At 47.8% G+C, this 18,946-nt stretch overlaps 5 protein-coding genes across 5 annotated transcripts; 4 read left to right on the top strand and 1 right to left on the bottom strand.

Moving 5' to 3' along the window:
* Window positions 1-683: 683 nt before the first annotated feature.
* BDCG_03439 (potassium uptake protein) lies at window positions 684-5,914 on the top strand. The gene is made up of 13 exons (XM_045419039.1): window positions 684-1,313; window positions 1,385-1,410; window positions 1,498-1,732; window positions 1,831-1,999; window positions 2,065-2,109; window positions 2,178-2,347; window positions 2,406-2,529; window positions 2,589-2,631; window positions 2,710-3,064; window positions 3,121-3,499; window positions 3,567-3,694; window positions 3,770-4,958; window positions 5,035-5,914. Exons 1-12 carry the CDS (start codon window positions 1,071-1,073, stop codon window positions 4,283-4,285), a joined length of 2,433 nt encoding a protein of 810 aa, XP_045275472.1. The 5' UTR covers window positions 684-1,070; the 3' UTR covers window positions 4,286-4,958; window positions 5,035-5,914.
* On the bottom strand, window positions 5,261-7,407 carry BDCG_03438 (cytochrome-b5 reductase). Its single transcript, XM_045419038.1, has 3 exons — window positions 6,944-7,407; window positions 6,574-6,700; window positions 5,261-6,312 (listed from the first exon to the last, which is right to left on the bottom strand). The coding sequence occupies exons 1-3, from the start codon at window positions 7,060-7,062 to the stop codon at window positions 6,142-6,144; spliced, it is 417 nt and encodes a 138-aa protein (XP_045275471.1). The 5' UTR covers window positions 7,063-7,407; the 3' UTR covers window positions 5,261-6,141.
* Window positions 7,408-8,828: 1,421 nt separating this feature from the next.
* BDCG_03437 (elongation factor 1-alpha) lies at window positions 8,829-11,997 on the top strand (the record flags this gene model as incomplete). The annotated part of the gene is made up of 5 exons (XM_045419037.1): window positions 8,829-9,123; window positions 9,210-9,263; window positions 9,597-10,370; window positions 10,523-10,708; window positions 10,790-11,997. The coding sequence occupies 5 exons, from the start codon at window positions 8,829-8,831 to the stop codon at window positions 11,995-11,997; spliced, it is 2,517 nt and encodes an 838-aa protein (XP_045275470.1).
* Window positions 11,998-12,422: 425 nt separating this feature from the next.
* Window positions 12,423-15,993, top strand: BDCG_03436 (glucose-regulated protein). Its single transcript, XM_045419036.1, has 5 exons — window positions 12,423-13,277; window positions 13,356-13,551; window positions 13,636-14,741; window positions 14,814-15,196; window positions 15,279-15,993. Exons 1-5 carry the CDS (start codon window positions 13,124-13,126, stop codon window positions 15,474-15,476), a joined length of 2,037 nt encoding a protein of 678 aa, XP_045275469.1. The 5' UTR covers window positions 12,423-13,123; the 3' UTR covers window positions 15,477-15,993.
* A 243-nt stretch (window positions 15,994-16,236) lies between these two features.
* On the top strand, window positions 16,237-18,744 carry BDCG_03435 (uncharacterized protein; the record flags this gene model as incomplete). Its single annotated transcript, XM_045419035.1, has 8 exons — window positions 16,237-16,590; window positions 16,791-17,242; window positions 17,341-17,362; window positions 17,453-17,563; window positions 17,649-17,783; window positions 17,881-18,129; window positions 18,222-18,297; window positions 18,417-18,744. The coding sequence occupies exons 1-8, from the start codon at window positions 16,347-16,349 to the stop codon at window positions 18,742-18,744; spliced, it is 1,617 nt and encodes a 538-aa protein (XP_045275468.1). The 5' UTR covers window positions 16,237-16,346.
* Between the last annotated feature and the right edge of the window lie 202 nt (window positions 18,745-18,946).

The following is an 18,946-nucleotide window of genomic DNA, read 5'->3' as shown; positions in this document are numbered from 1 at the left end:
AACAATTCATGAAGATATATGAGAAATATATGACGATCGGCTAAGCCCGAGCGCATCAAGAACCAGGGCCGCGCTCAATCCCCGCAGCGAATAAAGCCATTTTGGCACCCGCTCTACAGGAACTGCTGGAACATTGCTGCACCGGATTCCGTGGGGTTTGCGCGGGTATTTGGATTACTGGCACACGTACGGCCTCGAGTTTATGCGATCCAATGGTGTATGCGCTGACAAGCTCGAAATTATGGGTCCATGCATAGTGCTCTGATTAGAAGTCTACTAATACGTTTGACTTTCTCTCAGTTTCAGAGTTTTTATTTTCCTTTTTTGATCCTGCTAGCTGCGGTATACTCTGAGCTACAAAGTATGATGTTTGGAACGCAAATTAATGTGGTGTGGGTGACGGGGATCAGTTATTGAGGCAACCAGTTTCAGTTTCTGCGCTCCGGTAAATTTTTATCTTTGATGGTTCGTAGACAACTCCAGTATGAAACAGCAATTGGATAATGGGTGTCCTCATAATTCTTAGTTACTGATGTGTATATATAGTAATATTCCTCAGGATCTCCCGAATAAAGCAGTTAACTGTGTTTCCCTTTATTTCTAACTGCGTATCGTCTGTGAGGGCTTTTTGCTTACAGTCGCCGAACCTAGGCCGGCCCCGTAGTAAATTCCTCGCTACCAGCCGGGGAGATCCGGCTTGGCTATCCGGAAGTTCGGGGTTACCTTAGGGGGCTTAGTGCCTTAACATTTGATTGACCAGTTAGGTGCAAGCCCTGTATTTTAATAGGGACAAAGGCCCTGCAATTGGGTTCGGTATTGTTCGGGCTCCGGTATTAGTACTGAATTTCCACTTAGCTCCAACCCCGTATGCGCGGCCAACCCCGTATGCGCGGCCAACCCCGTATGCGCGGCCAGACCCACCCAAAGATCCATAAATATCAAGCTCACGGACCTAGAAACTCCTTTTTTTTACCATCAGAAAGACCTCTGCGTGTACGTTTTATCAAAAAAGGTTCTACAAGGAGAAAGTGTAGGGTCGACATCGCCGGTTGTTGGAAGCTGAGGGAGGTATGTCTAGCGGCTATTTACCAGTCGACGGTGACAACTTCGACAAAGGCACAGTTCAGGGAGGTCACCACCACGATAAAGAGGACAGCGACGACGAGGAAGGGGAAGGGCTGAGCGATAATGACAATGAAGACTCCTTCTATAGGAGAGATAGCATCCGGTTCGATCGGGATTCCTACGGGTTAGGTTCTCGAATCGCAGACTTCACTATCGATGGCGGAGACCACCTCGATCATGGGAAGACGGTACGCGGATTATTACCAATCTATATTTACTTTAAATCATTCATTTAAGCTCATGATATATTTGCGATTAGGAACTCACTGGCTGGGCGTCGATGTGGTTCGTATCTCTCTCTCCTCCGCTTCCTTGATCTACAGTACCTCTGGACGACCGTAACAACCATATCTAATCTCCCTGATACGAAAGGCTGGCATATCAGTCGATAGGTGCAATTTACGGTGACATTGGCACCAGCCCGCTCTATGTTTTCTCCTCGACGTTTCCAACAGCCCCGCTGCTCGATGACCTCCTCGGAGTATTATCCCTCATAGTCTGGGCACTGATACTGATTGCGACGATTAAATATGTCGGGATCGTTCTCTGTGCGAACGATAAGGGTGAAGGGGGCTCTTTTGCCCTCTTCTCACTCATACGACGTTATGTTAGTTCTTAGATTCGGAACATGGTCCTCAGAGTAAGGAAATCGGGATGTCAGGCTAACGTGTATATATACATTGTATATATACATTGTAAGCGTAGGTCGATATTGATAACCAGAACCGGGATGCATCAGACTTCACTGTAAATGGCGACGAGAAACCGCTACGCCCGTTTAATCTAAAAGCTATGAAGGTGTTGAAGAGGAGCTCTGGCGCAAAGAAGGTCGTTAAAATTCTCGCCGTGCTTGGTGTTTGCATGGTGATATCAGGTACCCACTCGATAATTTGGGATACCTACAATTGCGTTCCGTTTTGCTGATGGATATTCATTTAGACGGCGTTTTGACTCCTGCACAATCCATCCTTGGAGCTGTACAAGGTATGATGATATATGCAAAATCCACTCGATATCATGTTCCGGACACATTGGCTGATTTTTTGGTGAAGGGATCCAAATTGCAGCTCCCAGTACTGCAACCCATACTGTGGTAGCCATTGCCTGTATCCTGATCGTTATCCTCTTCGCTTTACAGCCGTTCGGCACGTCTAAACTGAGTAGTTTCTTTGCACCCATTGTTATCGTATGGTTAACGTTCAATGTTATCTCAGGTGTCTATGTATGTTTCCACCTTCTGCTGCTGGATTTATCCGAATGCTGACAACCAAATAAAAAAGAACCTGCTCGCCTACGATTCCTCCGTCCTACGCGCTTTTTCTCCATGGCTGGGACTTAATTACCTCTTCCGGAGAAAACTGGAAGGGTGGAAGTCGCTTGGAGGCGTCCTTCTTTGCTTCACTGGTAAATTTAACCGCGCTCAGTCACTAGGTGGTAAATAGCATCAGTTAACAGTGAGGCAGGCGTCGAAGCTCTATTTGCCGACCTAGGCGCATTTTCAGTCAAGCAAGTTCCGATCTGATTCTGGAGGCAACATTCATTTTTACATACACTAGTGCTAAACGAAAATTTTTCTCCAACCAGGGCAATACGGGTCTCGTGGCTCTGTTTTGCATTTCCCTGCTTGCTCCTCACATACTGCGGTCAAGCGGCCTTCATCAGCACCCACCCAGACGCGATCGCGAACCCACTATTCAAATCAGCGCCCCCAGGAATGTACTGGCCTCTCTTTTTCCTCTCGATCCTGACTTCGATTGTTGCGTCACAAGCCATGCTTACGGGGACGTTTCAGCTAATGTCCCAGGCCATTCGCATGGGATATCTGCCCAAAATCCGGGCTGTACACACCTCGAAGCGAATTCCCAGCCAGATTTATATCCCCTGGGCGAACTGGTTGATGATGCTTGCTGCGCTCGTCGTCACTGGAGTTTTTAAAACGGTGAACCTCAGCACCCCAACGGCTTTGATTTCGGCGATTTGCTAACTTCTCAATAGACAACGAAACTAGGCAATGCCTACGGAACATGTGTCGTTGGGGTTGGCTTTATTACCACCTGGCTCGTCGCCTTGGTATCGACCATTATCTGGAATGTCCACGTCCTGATCGTCATGCCCATATTTTTCTTCTTCTTGTGCATCGATGCCTTGTTCGTTTCATCTGCGCTGTACAAGGTTCCATCTGGTGGCTGGTTCACTATTGCAATGGCTGCAATTCTCTCGAGCACCTTGCTCACCTGGAATTATGGTGAAGAATGCCAGCTGGAAGCGGATAGGGATGACTCCTCGCTATCAAGAGCAAGGGTATTTGCAGATACCAGCGGGACGCTGTTTATACGCGAGGGAGCCAGACATCTAGAAGTGAAGAAAATCAGAGGTATTACCCTATCATATCCACTGTGGCTGGCCTAACCCATCTAACCATGACCCCTCGTTATTATTAGGAATCGGAATATTCCTCGTTGAAACTGACTTGAATTCTCCTCCGGTTTTTGATCATTTCCTGAGGAAATTTGAGGCTTCTCATGAAATAACAGTTCTATTACATATCAACCGTATCCCTAAATATCATGTATGACCCACTTACCAGATGCTCAAAGAATTTTGTGTAATATGGGGAACAAGCTAAAAAATAAAAACAACGTAGGTTGTCCCCAAAAACCGGTTTCGAAGCTCCGCAACCGCCATCCGCGGAGTATACCGCGTCACCCTCCGCCTCGGATACGGCGATACCATTAACTGGAACGTCTTCGAGCAATTATTGATAGATGAGCTGGAAACCCTGATATCCAGCGACGGCACCAGCCCACCTACCGACCCCCAACGCGACCTTGACTTTCATCATCAAGACAAAATACCATCACCACATTCCATCCAGCTCCCCGCACCCTCCTCATCCGACGAAGGCATTCCCATGTCAGCAATTCACGCCAAAACAAGGCACGAGCTGCTCCCGCCCCCGGATCTGAATGCCATAACCCAAAAGCCCATCACATATATCATCGGCAGAGACAAGCTGTTTATCAAGGAGGAGTCGAACTTTGTGCGCCGGGCGATGCTCACGGTATTTGTGGCTGTGAAGAATCAGCAGCGGACGAAGCTATCGCAGCTCAAAGTGCCGGTTGACCGGTTGGTGGAGATTGGGTTCTCGAAGGCAGTGTAGGTTTTACAGAGTTAACCCAGTGGCTGCGGCTGTATATAGGATGGAGGACCATTACCTTGGTCGCCGAGTTCCTTTTCTTTCTTTTTGTTGGTGCATTTCTTTGTTCCTTTTTGATATATATATTTTTTTTGCTTTTTCTTTTTGGATCTATATAGTCTTATGGCCTTAGAATTCCCGCGTTTTAATATATGTTTTATTTATTTACAAGAAGTGGAAAAGTATATAGATTTATATCACCTTAAGTCTAATCTCGCCCCTTTTTTGCACCTGGCTACTCGAGCAATCGCCAAACGAGAAGTTTCCTTCAACCGTGCCAAGCTCCTAACCGCAACATGACATGTCCAACGCTCAACTCATTTATTATTATCAAAACTAATAATTCAACAACTATAACTACTCCGTACTTCCCCGAATCGGCGATAATAGAGCGCCGCTCACAGGTCGCCATATGTAGCGCACATGCATCCAAAATCACGAGTCCACGCAAGCCACAAGGCAGCATAGAAATCCAACCGACCAACCCATTCATCCTTAAGCATCTGCCTCGTACCGAGCTACAGCCTGGCAGGCATTCTCGCAATTCAAACGGTCCCAACCATAAAAAAATAAAAAAAATAACAAATAAAACATAACATAACCATGCAACGCCTTCGTTAACATGTCCTGGGCCGAGGCATGTTACAGCCGCAACGCGGAACCAACCCCGTTATTGAGAGAAACTCTAATTACTATGATTAACTAATTATTAGTTACATCCCCCGCACAATTTTCCCGCTCGGACCGGACTGGACCCTTTATGTCTTCTATCTTCTACCCCCCCCGGAGAAATTGGGAAGCGGTGCACGATAAAATAATGCATTTGCATAGCTAATGGCAACTGGGATTGGGGGATTGGGGGAGGGGAGGGGAGGGGAGGGGGGTGGTCTTGTCAAGGGAAAGGTTCCATCGTCTTTCTTTTTTGATTGATTGATTGATTGATTGATTGATTGACTGATTATTGATTATTGATTGAATCGGATAATGCTCATCAGCTTAAATAGTTCAATGACTTGAACGGAGAATGTATCTAAATATCTAATATTATATATATGCACGTACCACAGCGAAAAGGCAAGAGAAATAAATATAAAAGCAAGAAAGAAGACTGGGTAGATAGATAGATAGTATGCGGTTCTATAGGACTCCGACTCCCCAACAGATCGGATAAAAGAGAAAAAGAGCGTAGGGGTAAATTTGGGGATGGAGTATAAAGACTAGAAAAAGAGAGGAGAGGAGAGAAGGCAAAAGATATAGCTAACTAACTATGTATCAGAAGAACATTCGATAGGAACGAAACTGTAGATGAGGATGGCTTTCATGGTTTGAATTCTTTCTTTTGTTTTCTTTCTTCTTCTTCTTTTCGCCTTCGTTTCTTTCCTTCTTTCTTGTCTGTATGTCATTTATTCTTCCTTCTTCAACTCAACCCCGTCTCCCTCCTCCCTACATGCCAATGCACTTCAGAAAGAGAAAAGCGGAACAAAAGAAAGAAGCTCTCTAAAAGGAAAAGTACATGCACTCATTTATAATTTTCTCCCCCTCTTAGGAAAAAAGAAAAAAAAAAGATATGATAAAAATCAAAAAAAAAAAAATAATATCTGAAAACAAAACACTAAATAAAAACGATCGCGCGCACGCAAAATATATGTTGAGAAGTAAAAACCCCCAGCAAAAAACAGTGAATCAATAAATCAACACACACACTCACACACTCAACACACACACATACACTCATACAAAGAAAAAAAAAAAAAAAAAGAAGAAACCCGAAAACCAACTCAACAAACTCAAATCAAATTAAATTATATCAATATGAAAATCTATGCCTTAATAGTCCCGTTCTCTAGCAGGTATTGATAGGTGCCGTATCCAATGGCGCCCAGGAGGATCAGGATGGCGTACAGACCGACACCGAGGCCGCTGCTGGCTTGGGTGCCGCTGGTGGAGGAGGAGGCGGGGGGGTATTGGGCTTTTGGGGCTGGGTCGCCGGGCTGTTTGTTGTTGGGAGGGTATGGGTTAGTCTTGATGGTTTTTGGGATCTGGATCTGGATCTGGGCCGGGCGTGGGGAAGGGGACGGGTATGTGTGCGGCGGGAATGATGTGATTTTTTTTTTCTCCCGTCGTCGGGTATTTGTCATGGTTTTGTGTTTTTGTCTTTGAAAATTTTGCGGAAAAGACGACGAGGGTTGCGAGAAGGAAGAGAAGGAAGCAGAGGAGAGAAATGGGAGAAGAAATAAAAAAGAGACACGCACTATTCTCTTCAGTTTCCCGATGAGGAGGCCCTCGAGGATTTCACGGGCCTCGTCGCTGTGGCCAACGTCTTCGAAGGCTTCGGTGGCATCTTGGCCGCCGACGTCGAGGAGGACTTCTTCGCCGCCTCTATGTGTTTGGTGGGGAATTGGTTAGTTTAGTTCTGTGATGTAAATGTAGGAATACAGGTAAGGAGAAGGATAGAGATATCAAAGAACGAGGTTGATCGAGTGAGGACCGAGCTGGCCACGGAGTTTTGCGGTGTGCATGCCACAAAACCTGGTCCAATTGAATCCAATCCACAATCCAACGGGGGGAGATGGGGAAGAGGGGAAGAGACAGGAAGTAACGGGGAAGGAAACCAGGACGTACGGATGCTCATCGACGAAACTGGAGACGTTGTAGATTTTGTCATGGATGGTGACATAGAGGTCCTTCTTGGTGTTGTGCTCGGCGAGCTCGGTGAAGGTCAATTCCTTGGTGTCAGACATGGCGGGCGATTGGAGGTGGAGGTGTATACGTTGGTCAATGGGAGCGAGGGGGGCGACGGCGAGAGGAGGTTTGAAGTTGAGAGGATGAAGTTGAAGAGAAGATAGATGGTTGGTTGGTTGGTGATAAATATTTATTTAGGCGGTGCGGTGGAAGTATAAGAAGAGAGAGAGGGTCAACCTGTCAGCCGCAGCAGAAAAAAAGTAAAAGGATAAATATTTAAGTTAATAATAAATAGGGCAACTTAAATCGAGATGATGAATAAGAATAATAATAGAACAATGAAATAATAATAATAACTAACTTAATCCACGATAATTTGAAATAATAATAATAATCAAATAATACTTTTATACACATTTGTATTAGGATTCTGCGCTACCCTTCAGGTTATTTACAATTACTCCGTACAGGGGAAACCAAGGCTATTCGAATAAGACCGAATAGACCTCGATCCAACCGAGCAGCGCGCGGGCGAATAGCAGCGCGCGCATTGGCATTCATCCAGCTGCGATTCTCTGATAGTTAATTATCCCTCAACAGTTTCTATACACATCCCTTGGGGAGATGAAAGCCAAAGCCAGGTGAGTACAGCGATTCTACCGCAGAAGATGTCAACTCCTCCTAATAATAAAGATAATACTTAACTGCAACACTGCACCGAAATAGCTGCTTAAATATTCTTCCCATTGCTATTGCTAGGACAATAAATAGCTGGAGCTACAGATGTTGCCGGTTGAACAGCGAAATCCCCATGTGAAATCCACGCGGGACATCCAGAAGAGCTCACAGTGCAGGCGGATCTCCCTCTCTACCGTCATCTGGCTCAGAGCGCATTCATCCTTGGAACCTTTGCATGCTGTTTCTTTGTTCCAATCCAATGCTCTGATATCATTGAGCTGGAATCAGCCAATTAGGCAGTGCTGATTTGTTTTGCCATTCTAGGGAAGTTTCCCCGAGTTGACGTGATTGTGACACACACTGTATATATTATTATTATTATTATTCCAGCGTCAGCAGATATAATGAGAGAAAAAGAGGATGCCATATCACTTGTCAGTATATATATATATGTATATGTATTGACATACAGACCGTGCTGGGTGGAATATTTGCTTGTTGATTCATTTGTGTTTGGTAACTAGTTGAAGGCGAAGAAGAAGAGATGTTAGCAATCAGAAAAGTCAAAACAAAACTGGGTACGGAGTACAGTACATAATGATCAGTGAGTGTTATTATTATAATTAACATAACTACAGAACTTACTGATACCATCCATTAAGACATCAGCTCTATATGATATGATATATCTAGTGGTGATAACCTGTTCTGTTCTTGTTCTGTTGTTGCTGTGCTTCTCTCAAACTGACCAAACTGACCAAACTGACCAAACTGACCAAACTGACTTGGCCGAACGACATCATCGCGGTCTCGCCGAACTCTGTCCATCTATTCCCTCGTTCCCAACACCAACACCACCAGCTCCCCTTTCTTTCTATCTTGCAATTAATAGAAATAAACGTGAGAAGGAAGATACATGCATCAAATCCTCTTGGAAAAAACCAGTTCCCTCGCTACCTAAACAACCCCATCACCTTCCTCTATAAACCATCCCTCCTTACCCCTCCCCCTCGTGTGCTGCATCCCGCAAAACACACCACACCACACATATATACAAACATCCCGCTTACATCTCCGCTCTTCCCCCCTCCCCTCCTAATCCTCCCCTTCTTACCCCCTCTAACCCCCTTTTATCTCCTCACCGACCATGTCCCGCAGCCGCGTCAAAAATATTGCCTACGACGACGATGACTTCGGCAGCGCCTCCCACGACAACGGTGCCGACTACGATAACGACGACGACGACAACAACAACAACAACAACAATCATGGCGGTAACGACATGACCCCCGAAGACCGCGAGCAGATGCAGCTGGGTACGATACAGGTACGCGAGCAGCTAGATGCAGATTCCCCGCTCGTCCCGGCCTCCGACGCGGAGATCTGGGAGGCGCTCTGGTATTATTATTATGATGTTGAGAAGGCCGTGGGGTGGTTGCGGAGTATGTTGAGTTTTCTTTTCTTTCTTTTCTATTTCTTTTCTATTTCTCCTTTGGCTAATTGGAGGTTGGTTCTCCTGGGTGAATAGAGAAATATGCGCCCAAGACGCCGAAGAAAGAGAAACCCCAGGCGAAGGTTAAGGGTGAGTGGATTTCTCCTTTTTAATATCTTTGCTGCATTCCTATCATTTTGGTGAGAGGATAGGTGGGGGGACGTCCATCTCATATATATGGCGGCTGGGTCGGTCATGGATGGGTTAGAAATTACGATGCGGATATGAACATCCAATTCAAAAGTACGTTCCTCAATTCCTAGGTTCGGTCTAGTTTTAATATTTTGTTTCCGCTCCAAACCAACTGATCCACGGCAGCAAATAGTTTTCTTCCTTTATTGACTTTTGGCCAAATTGGAAATATAAAGAGAAAGAAAAAGAAAGAAACACAGTTCCCGTATCTAATTCGCACCTCACCTCCAGGAACCGCTCCATCATTATCTCCATATCCCATCACATCGTGTCCAGAATCCTTCTCCGCAGCCGACTTCTTCAAGGACTCGCCATGGCTGGACATCCCCGCACACCGCAAAGCTGATATCCTTGTTGAACATCTCTATCCCCGCCTGGGCCTGCTCGGCGGTGCACAAGAGACATCGGGGAAGGTGTCGAAACTTGCCGCACTAGCTGCGCGCAAGAGGAAGGATAACGAGAAGAAGGCTGCGGCGGCAGCTGACAGTGAAGCATCCTCAATGGTATCGGATGACCAGCGAAAGTCCCCTATCTCGCTACTAGATAGGCTAGCGGTCGGTGGGAAATCGCAGGGCACCTTGTCGGCCCGGACGGCCCGTTTACCGTTGCGGAGTGGAAAGGGGGCTTTGAACAGGTCGCCCAAGCAGCCGCTCCCCACTAGCCCTGATCTTCCTGGCATGTTGGAATCTGCCACGCCACCTGACGCGCTCCCAAATGGGAAGAGGAAGGCCGCACCAGCATTGTCTGCGGATTCCACGGAACGGGAAGAAGAACGCCCTTCGAAGCTGCCCAACCTACGAGCGGAGCCTTCAGCCTTTGCTATGGTCCTTGTCGGCGCGCGAGAAGTTGGAGGAGGAGAGGACCACGATGACGTCCCTATACGCAAACCAATCTCACATAATATCGACGTCATGCGGTTTTTCGGTCAGAGTCTTATTAACGCGTTTGATTTTTCAGAACCGAGTCCGGACGATGTTGTTATGAAGGCGCGGGAGCCAGCTAAAGGTTTGTCAGGAGTTCGCACAGCAAACCCGCGTTAAACCATTTTTTAAAAGTGAAGCTTTGAGGTTGAGATGGTGAACAGAAAAAGAGAAAGAAAAAATCCTAACCATTTTCTGGTGTTTCTTTTTTTTACCGTTTGTGTAAAAAAAATACAGGCAATAAAAATAAAACGAAACGTACCGCTGCGAGTAAATCGTCGCCAAGCAAAACTGATGATGTGACGGATGCCGTTGGGCAGCTGTCTGTGCAGGAGACGGTGAAGGTCAAGAGCAAGAATATCGATGTGCTGGCTGAATATAGCAAGTCGGATAAGAAGAAGGCTGCTAATTTTGTTGTCATCGGTATGGAATTTTATAAAAGGCCACTCTACTGAACACAAGGTGGGGAAAGGACCCGGCTAATTTATGCTCCTTGTTTTATAGGCCATGTTGATGCAGGGAAAAGTACATTGATGGGACGATTGCTTTATGAACTAAAAGCCGTTGACCAGCGGACTATTGATAAATACAAAAAGGATGCCGATAAAATGGGCAAAGGCTCGTTTGCGCTGGCTTGGGTCCTGGATCAGGGATCAGAAGAACGGGCGCGCGGGGTCACGATCGATATAGCTACGAATCAATTCGCGACGGAAAATACCAACTTCACTATCTTGGATGCGCCGGGTCATCGCGACTTCGTACCCAACATGATTGCTGGGGCCAGTCAAGCTGACTTCGCAGTACTGGTCCTTGATGCTACGACTGGAAACTTCGAATCGGGCCTTCGGGGCCAGACAAAGGAGCACGCGCTGCTCGCCCGAAGCATGGGCGTACAAAAGATAGTCGTGGCAGTGAACAAGATGGATGCAGCCGAATGGTCCCAAGGCCGCTTCGACGAGATCCAACAACAGATCTCCTCTTTCCTAACCACAGCCGGCTTCCAGGAGAAAAACATATCCTTTGTCCCCTGCTCGGGGCTACGCGGCGACAACGTCGCCCAGCGCGCCCAGGACAAGAACGCAAGCTGGTACACCGGCAGGACGCTAATCGAAGAACTTGACACCTCAGAACCCTACACGTACGCGCTTGACAAGCCGCTACGCATGACCATCGCCGACGTCTTTCGCGGCGGTGTGCAGAACCCGCTCTCCATCTCCGGCCGCCTAGACGCCGGCCACCTGCAGGTCGGCGACCAACTTGTCACCATGCCCAGCGGAGAAAAGTGCACGATCCGGAGCCTGGAGGTCGACCAGACACCCAGCGATTGGTGCGTAGCGGGGCAGAACGTAACCCTGCACCTAACAGATATCGATCCTATACATCTGCGGATCGGAGATATCCTGTGTAGTCCGTCCGCGCCGGTGAAGAACATCACCTCGTTCACGGCGAAGGTGCTGGCGTTTGATCATCTGACGCCGATGCATATTGACGTGCACCGGGGCCGGTTGCATGTGCCCGGGCGCATTAGTCGACTGGTTGCGCTGCTGGATAAGGGGAGCGGGATGGCAGTGAAGAAGCGGCCGAAGATTGTGGGGCCGGGAAGTGTTGCGAGGGTCGTCGTGGAGATGGAGGCGGCGATTCCGCTGGAGGCGCCTGGGAGGGTTGTGCTTAGGGCTGGGGGGGAGACGGTTGCGGCGGGGTTGTTGGAGTGAGGTTTTCTCTTTACGCTGCTGTTGTTTTTCTCTCGATTTATATGGATATGATTGAGGTGGGATACATAATGATATATAGACATTTTGCGGGGTGATTTTGGTAGAAAGCCTGGGTGCGATCAAATATATGGAATGCTAGAGTTATAGTTAGCTAACCCCCCAACAATAGCGAAGTGAAGGCCATGATTGAACCATTGCCGGTCTCACTTATGAGACAGATATTTGACTTGGCTCTGGGGAATCCGACAGAAAGGACAGGTTTACAGATTATGGATATGAATAATATTAATTGAGGAACAAGAATGTAACTAACACCACAAAGTGGACAGGCTGTCCACAATAGCCGCCACGGGTTTCATCTCGAATACATTTTCTTCCAAGAAGTGTCCTCTTTTAACCATTTTCTATATTGCAGAAACAGAAACCTTCCGGCCACATCCCGTGGCGTCTACTTCCACGACAGAAAACACCAGAACCCTCCAGCGACATTGCTGAGTCATGCGTTGCAGCCAATCAGCAGCGATGGAATAACCTTAAATGGACCCTTGGCACGGGCGAGCGTGGTCAGACCGCGAATTGCCACAGCCGCACGGGCGACACGCCGGGCGGCCCAAAGCGGCCTAGCGCGGGCAGTGGGTGAAGTCCGAAAAGAAAAGGCCAACTGTTAAGAGCGAGCGAGCGACGGCGGATTGTTGGATATATCTTGGAGCATGGGGATAACTTCAACCTCTTCTTCTCTTCTTCTCTTCTTCACCCTCATATATAGCTACGACCAAAGCTCCCTCTTCTATCCTTCTCTCTTATCCAATCCCCCTCTCCTCACTCCCACTCCCACTCTCTCCCCCTCTCTCTCTCTGTGCTCTCTCCTTAAGCTAGCTAGCTTGAGAAGGCAAGAAGCTAACTAACTAACTTCTTTTTTAATTGAAGCTTTTCCCTTGTTCTTCTCCTTACTTCACTTTAGATACCCACCCCGTTTTGCTCATTCTTCGCTTTTTTTTTAAATCACACCCGTTTGAGATTAGAAGAAGGCAGGGAAAAGGAAAGGAGCCCTTGCAACATCAAGATATAATTACCAAGAACCCAGTTCTCCCTTCTGGAAGGAAAAACAAAAGTACACACATTCACCATGTCCCGAATGTCGCGGCGGGACGCTTCGTCCTCGCCCTTCGCGTGGACAACGGTCTTCTACCTCCTCCTCGTCTTCATTGCGCCCCTAACTCTGCTCGGGACTGCACATGCGGACGCTGATCAAGCTCCCATTAAAGAGGATTATGGCACTGGTATGTTATTTTTCTGAAGGAGAAAAAAAAAAAAATTGTTTTCAATTGCTGACGTGTTCTAATCTCAATTTTGAACAGTAATTGGTATTGATTTGGGAACGACATATTCTTGCGTCGGAGCGATGCAGAATGGGAAAGTTGAGATTTTCGTCAATGACCAGGGAAACAGAATTACTCCGTCATACGTGGCCTTTACGGATGATGAGCGGCTGGTCGGTGATGCGGCGAAGAATCAGTACGCTGCGAACCCGACGAGGACGATTTTCGATATCAAGTATGTAGCTCACTGTTTCTTTTCGTTTTATGAGGTAATTTGATGTTCTTGATTGACTAACGCTTTCTCTCTCTAAATTTAAAGACGTTTGATCGGCCGGAAATTCGACGACCAAGACGCCCAAAAGGACATGAAACATTTCCCCTTCCGTGTTATCAACAAGGCTGGCAAGCCCCAGGTTAAGGTTGAGGTCAACGGCAAAGACAAGAGCTTCACTCCTGAGGAAGTCTCCGCTATGATCCTGGGCAAGATGAAGGAAATCGCCGAGAACTACCTTGGAAAGACCGTCACCAACGCCGTCGTCACTGTCCCCGCCTATTTCAACGATAACCAAAGACAAGCCACCAAGGACGCAGGCATTATCGCTGGCCTAAACGTTCTCCGTGTCGTAAACGAACCCACCGCTGCGGCTATCGCCTACGGTCTGGATAAGACTGGTGATGAGCGCCAGATCATCGTCTACGATCTCGGTGGAGGTACCTTTGACGTTTCCCTCTTGTCCATCGACAACGGCGCCTTCGAGGTCCTGGCCACCGCCGGTGATACCCACTTGGGTGGTGAGGATTTCGACCAGCGTGTCATCAACCACTTCGTCAAGTTGTACAACAAGAAGAACAACGTCGATATCACCAAGGACCTCAAGACCATGGGTAAACTGAAGCGCGAGGTTGAGAAGGCCAAGCGCACTCTCTCGTCCCAGATGTCCACCCGTATTGAGATTGAGGCCTTCCATGACGGCAAGGACTTCTCCGAGACCCTGACCCGCGCCAAGTTTGAGGAATTGAACATGGATCTGTTCAAGAAGACCCTCCGCCCTGTCGAGCAGGTGCTCAAGGACGCCAAGGTTAAGAAGTCTGAGATTCACGATATCGTTCTCGTTGGTGGTTCCACCCGTATCCCCAAGGTCCAGGCTCTCCTCGAAGAGTTCTTTGGCGGCAAGAAGGCTTCCAAGGGCATCAACCCTGATGAGGCTGTCGCGTTCGGTGCCGCTATTCAGGGTGGTGTCCTTTCTGGAGATGAGGGTGCCTCTGAGATCGTTCTCATGGATGTTAACCCATTGACCCTCGGTATCGAGACCACTGGAGGCATCATGACCAAGCTCATCCCCCGTAACACTGTCATCCCCACCCGCAAGTCTCAGATCTTCTCGACTGCCGCTGATAACCAGCCAGTGGTCCTTATCCAAGTTTGTACGTATAATCTCCTTTCCCTATCTAGTGTCTTTTGTTCAGCATAGAAGTACAATACTAACAACCCCTCAGATGAAGGAGAACGTCCCATGACAAAGGACAACAACCTCCTCGGCAAATTCGAACTGACCGGCATCCCTCCCGCGCCCCGCGGTGTGCCCCAGATCGAAGTCTCCTTCGAACTCGACGCCAACGGCATCCTCAAAGTCACCGCCGGCGACAAGGGCACCGGGAAAGCCGAATCCATCACCATCACCAACGACAAGGGTCGTCTCTCGCAAGACGAGATCGACCGCATGGTCGCTGAAGCTGCTGAGTTCGCGGAGGAAGATAAGGCCATGAAGGCTAAGATTGAAGCCCGGAATACGCTGGAGAATTATGCGTTTAGCCTGAAGAACCAGGTGCAGGATGCGGAGGGACTTGGCGGCAAGATTGCGGATGATGATAAGGAGACGGTACGTTTTGACTACTTCACTAATTACCACTACCCCAGTATGGAAATTCTGTATACTAACCAACGGTGTTTTTTGGATACAGCTCCTGGAAGCCATCAAGGAAGCCACAGACTGGCTCGACGAGAACGCCGCGACGGCCACGACGGAGGACTTCGAGGAGCAGAAGGAGAAACTGTCTAATGTTGCATATCCGATCACGAGCAAGTTGTACGGCTCTGCGGATGGGGCTGCTGGTGCTGGTGGTGAGGAGGATGAGCCGAGCGGACATGATGAGCTGTAGTGGTTTTTTTCCCTTCCTTTTTTCTGTAATTTGTAGAAGGTGGTTTTTATTATTGTAAAATGCTGAGAAATCATTGATGTTTGTTTTTTGTTCCATGACATACGCTGTATACAAAAACTGCGCTGTAAGAGAGGTGGGGGTTTATTGTATGGATGGAGTTAATGTCCATTTTTTTTTTACTTCTCTCGATTCTGCTACTTTCTTCGTAAACGTGGTTTCTTCGATTATTTTTGACTTGCATTTCATTCTGTTCGCTTGATTTGCTTATTACTTGCTCTGTTTCTCACCCTGTTATTATTTCTTCCTGTCGTTCTTTTAGGCGGAAAGAAAATGAAAAAGAATGAAAAACAAAGTCAGAAGAAGGGCTGTGCTGCGATGCTTTGCCTCGACGTCACTTATTTACACACGAGATATCTCTCTCCCCCTACAGTAAATATGCACGGGAGATGGGGCAGTGCAGCATCGCAGGGCAGAAGCCAAACAAACAAGCTCTCTCTCTCTCTCTCTCTCTCTCTCTCATCACTTTGGGTCTCGGAAACCTCGACTATTTAGAAAATCCAAGCACGAACAGCACGAGCAAACACGAGGCTTCTCACCATCAGGGTATTTGTCAGTTATACGAGCAAGCACACATGGGGATCTCACCTAGTTACAGAACCATGTCAAGTCGATTGCAAGGCGGAGACTGAGCAGAGCCTCATCTTCGGATTCTCGCGTTGAAATATTTATCTTTTTTTGCAAGAAAACAGAGGGGAAAAATACATACATATATATATATATATATGTATATATATACTTCTACTGGACTGGCAGACCTCATCTTCCACCGTACAGTAGTAAAACTACTTATCCCAATACAATATATATTATATGATGGCTATCCAGCCCTGCGTTTACACTCTTCTGCTGCTCTGCCTTACGGGCCTGCCCGTGCCGGCGCAAGATATCGCTTATGAGGGAGTTACCTATGTGAAGGCGGACAACCTTGGCTTCTCCTTCAATCTGGTCTCTGGTCTCGAGGGAACAGCGCCTTTGCAGACTCCCCCCGTAGGAGAACTGGGCGACGCCGTGCTGGCAAAGCGCCAGAGATATCGATGCGTGCCGCCTTCATGGAGTACGGCGATTTTATATTTTAATTCCCCCCTCCCCAAATATTCCTCTCCTAATCTGCTTCCAGGGGCGGGCGGAAGTTAAATTTCGCGGTTTTGCCTGGCTGCTTCCTGGTTTCCTCCAACTTGACTCTTTTCTTCTGTTCGATTCTGTTTTTTGCTTTGCTTACTTCCCCTCTCCCTAACTTATTTAATTCTGACTTAGTCCAATGTCCCAACAACCCTGCAAAATGCAGACCTCCTGGCGCTGAATGTTGCGGCACGCGTTATTACTACTGGCCGCAGACCCAGCACTGCTGCGCAGATGGCTCGGGCTCTTGCCCGCTAGGCACCTTCTGCTGTCCCAAGAACTGCTGCCCGCCGGGAGGCAGATGTGGTGCTGACGGGTCCTGCTCGACTCGAGTCACCCGTACCAGGACCCAGTCGTCAACTCGAACACGCACGAGCACAAGCACGACTACAACCGCAAGCACATCGTCGACGAGAACCCGGTCCACGAGCACGGCGACGGCGACTCGTTGTGCTGCTACCAATAGGCCGAGACAGGCTGCGCCGCCGGGAAATCTTCCTGAGGTGAAAATGCTGTTCAAGGAGAAGATTATGCGGGTGTCTGATGGGAAGGGGGGGTTTAAAAGAGTGTGCGTTGATAATAGAGAGGTAGGTAATTGATAGTGACGAATTTTCTCGACTCTTTTTTTTTGTTTCGACATTTGTGTAACAAGGGGGACATATCTTGCTGACGAATATTTGCGCAGGTTATGAATAGCATGTGTGACGGTGATTAGCCCTTACGCCATTTTATTTTTTGTTTTTATGATGGTATGTGTTTAAGGAAAAGACCAACCTAAAGGATGTCGTATACTATAGGCATGAAGGACTATAACGGTTGTATCTCGGAAGAGATGCAATTGAAGTACGAGCCAGACGAGAAGGCCAGAGCCAATAATAGGGGGAGGAAATGCCCTGACAACTTCTGCAGTACGTTCCAAAATCTTCTCCCCGGAAATTTTTATCTTCTTGAGTATCCTTTCATGGCTGACATATATATGATAAAAAAAAATAGCACCACAAAATGTGGATTGCGACCCTTCGAATCCGAGCAAGCCATGCAACCAGTATTATCAGTTCATAGATTTCTCCGCAAGCCAGCTGAGTAATAATCACCCGTTCCAGCTTACTTGTGATGAATTTCCATTTGGTGAGTAGCCTTGATTCTTTCAGAGAAAAACCCCTACCGTCCCTTTCCCCCTCCCTTTTTTGCATTGCCCTCTTTCTCTAACGCGGGGAATATGTAGCGAACTCAAAAGAAGGAGGCAATCCCGGGCGGGGGACAAGCATATGCGTACCAGCATGGCAACAGAATACCCAAGGAGGCTATCTGAGCGGTATCGGAAAGAGAACTAGCGGCCCGGATAGGTCCTATGTTTTGAAGCTTGTTGGATGGGACTGTGCCAGGCGCCAGCCGAAGAGTGGCTTTTCCACAAACTGTGGAGGGAGAGTCAGGCGGGAGGTAGAGACTACCTCTAGCCGGGACGTTACGGGCGGTAAGTTCACATTATATAAATATAAGAGAGTTTAAACCACTTATTACGTACGTACGTACGTACAAGGGCTAATCAAACAATATTCTGAGCAGAGGATTTGTGGAAGGACTTCGCAGAGCCAGGCGAGAACTATTTGCTTCTTTATATCGGCGATTTGCCAGCGGGAGTGTATGCGTCCTTTTTCTTTCTCCTTGTAGAGAACCATTCTATTTATCTCGTCCCCTAACCCCCCACCTTTTCGGTCCCCTGCTTTCCTTTCCACTGCTGCTGACACCCGCAAATCGTAGGTATACCTACGACCTCAACCTCTCCACCGGCTCATTCTCCGACGTCTCCATCGTCGACAAACTCGGCGAACAACACGCAGCAATCCCCGGCTTCAACGCCCAAAACGGCCGACAAACCATCTCCTTCAACCTGACCTATGGCGCCCCAGGCCTGGCACTCATGGGCGTAACCCGAGATACGAATATCTCCATGGCGTATAATGCCACGGGGCTGACGGGCGATGACGCGGCACCGAAGAATGCCGCTGTAGGGAATGCTGGGCTTAGGTTTGGACTTTTTGCGTTACCGGCCGCTGTGGCTTTTGGGATGGCTGTTTTGTGGATGTGATTGTTCTTGGCTTCATAAGTATAATGATGATGACGGTGGATGGTGAATGAAGGTGCCTCCATAAATTGTTACTGACTGCGTCGTCGTGGAGGGTAATGCAAGGCTGGCAAAGTTTTCTCTTTTTTTAGATAGTACAGACAGATATACCCATGATTTTTTAGTAATATGAATGCTGCAAGCGATGCCTTCCTCTCCGATGGAT

The sequence above is a fragment of the Blastomyces dermatitidis genome, assembly GCF_000003525.1.
Source record: "Blastomyces dermatitidis ER-3 genomic scaffold supercont1.3, whole genome shotgun sequence".
In the NCBI taxonomy this organism is placed as follows: Eukaryota; Fungi; Ascomycota; class Eurotiomycetes; order Onygenales; family Ajellomycetaceae; genus Blastomyces; species Blastomyces dermatitidis.
Note: the sequence above shows the minus strand (reverse complement) of the source record. Positions and strands in the feature narration are given on the sequence as shown.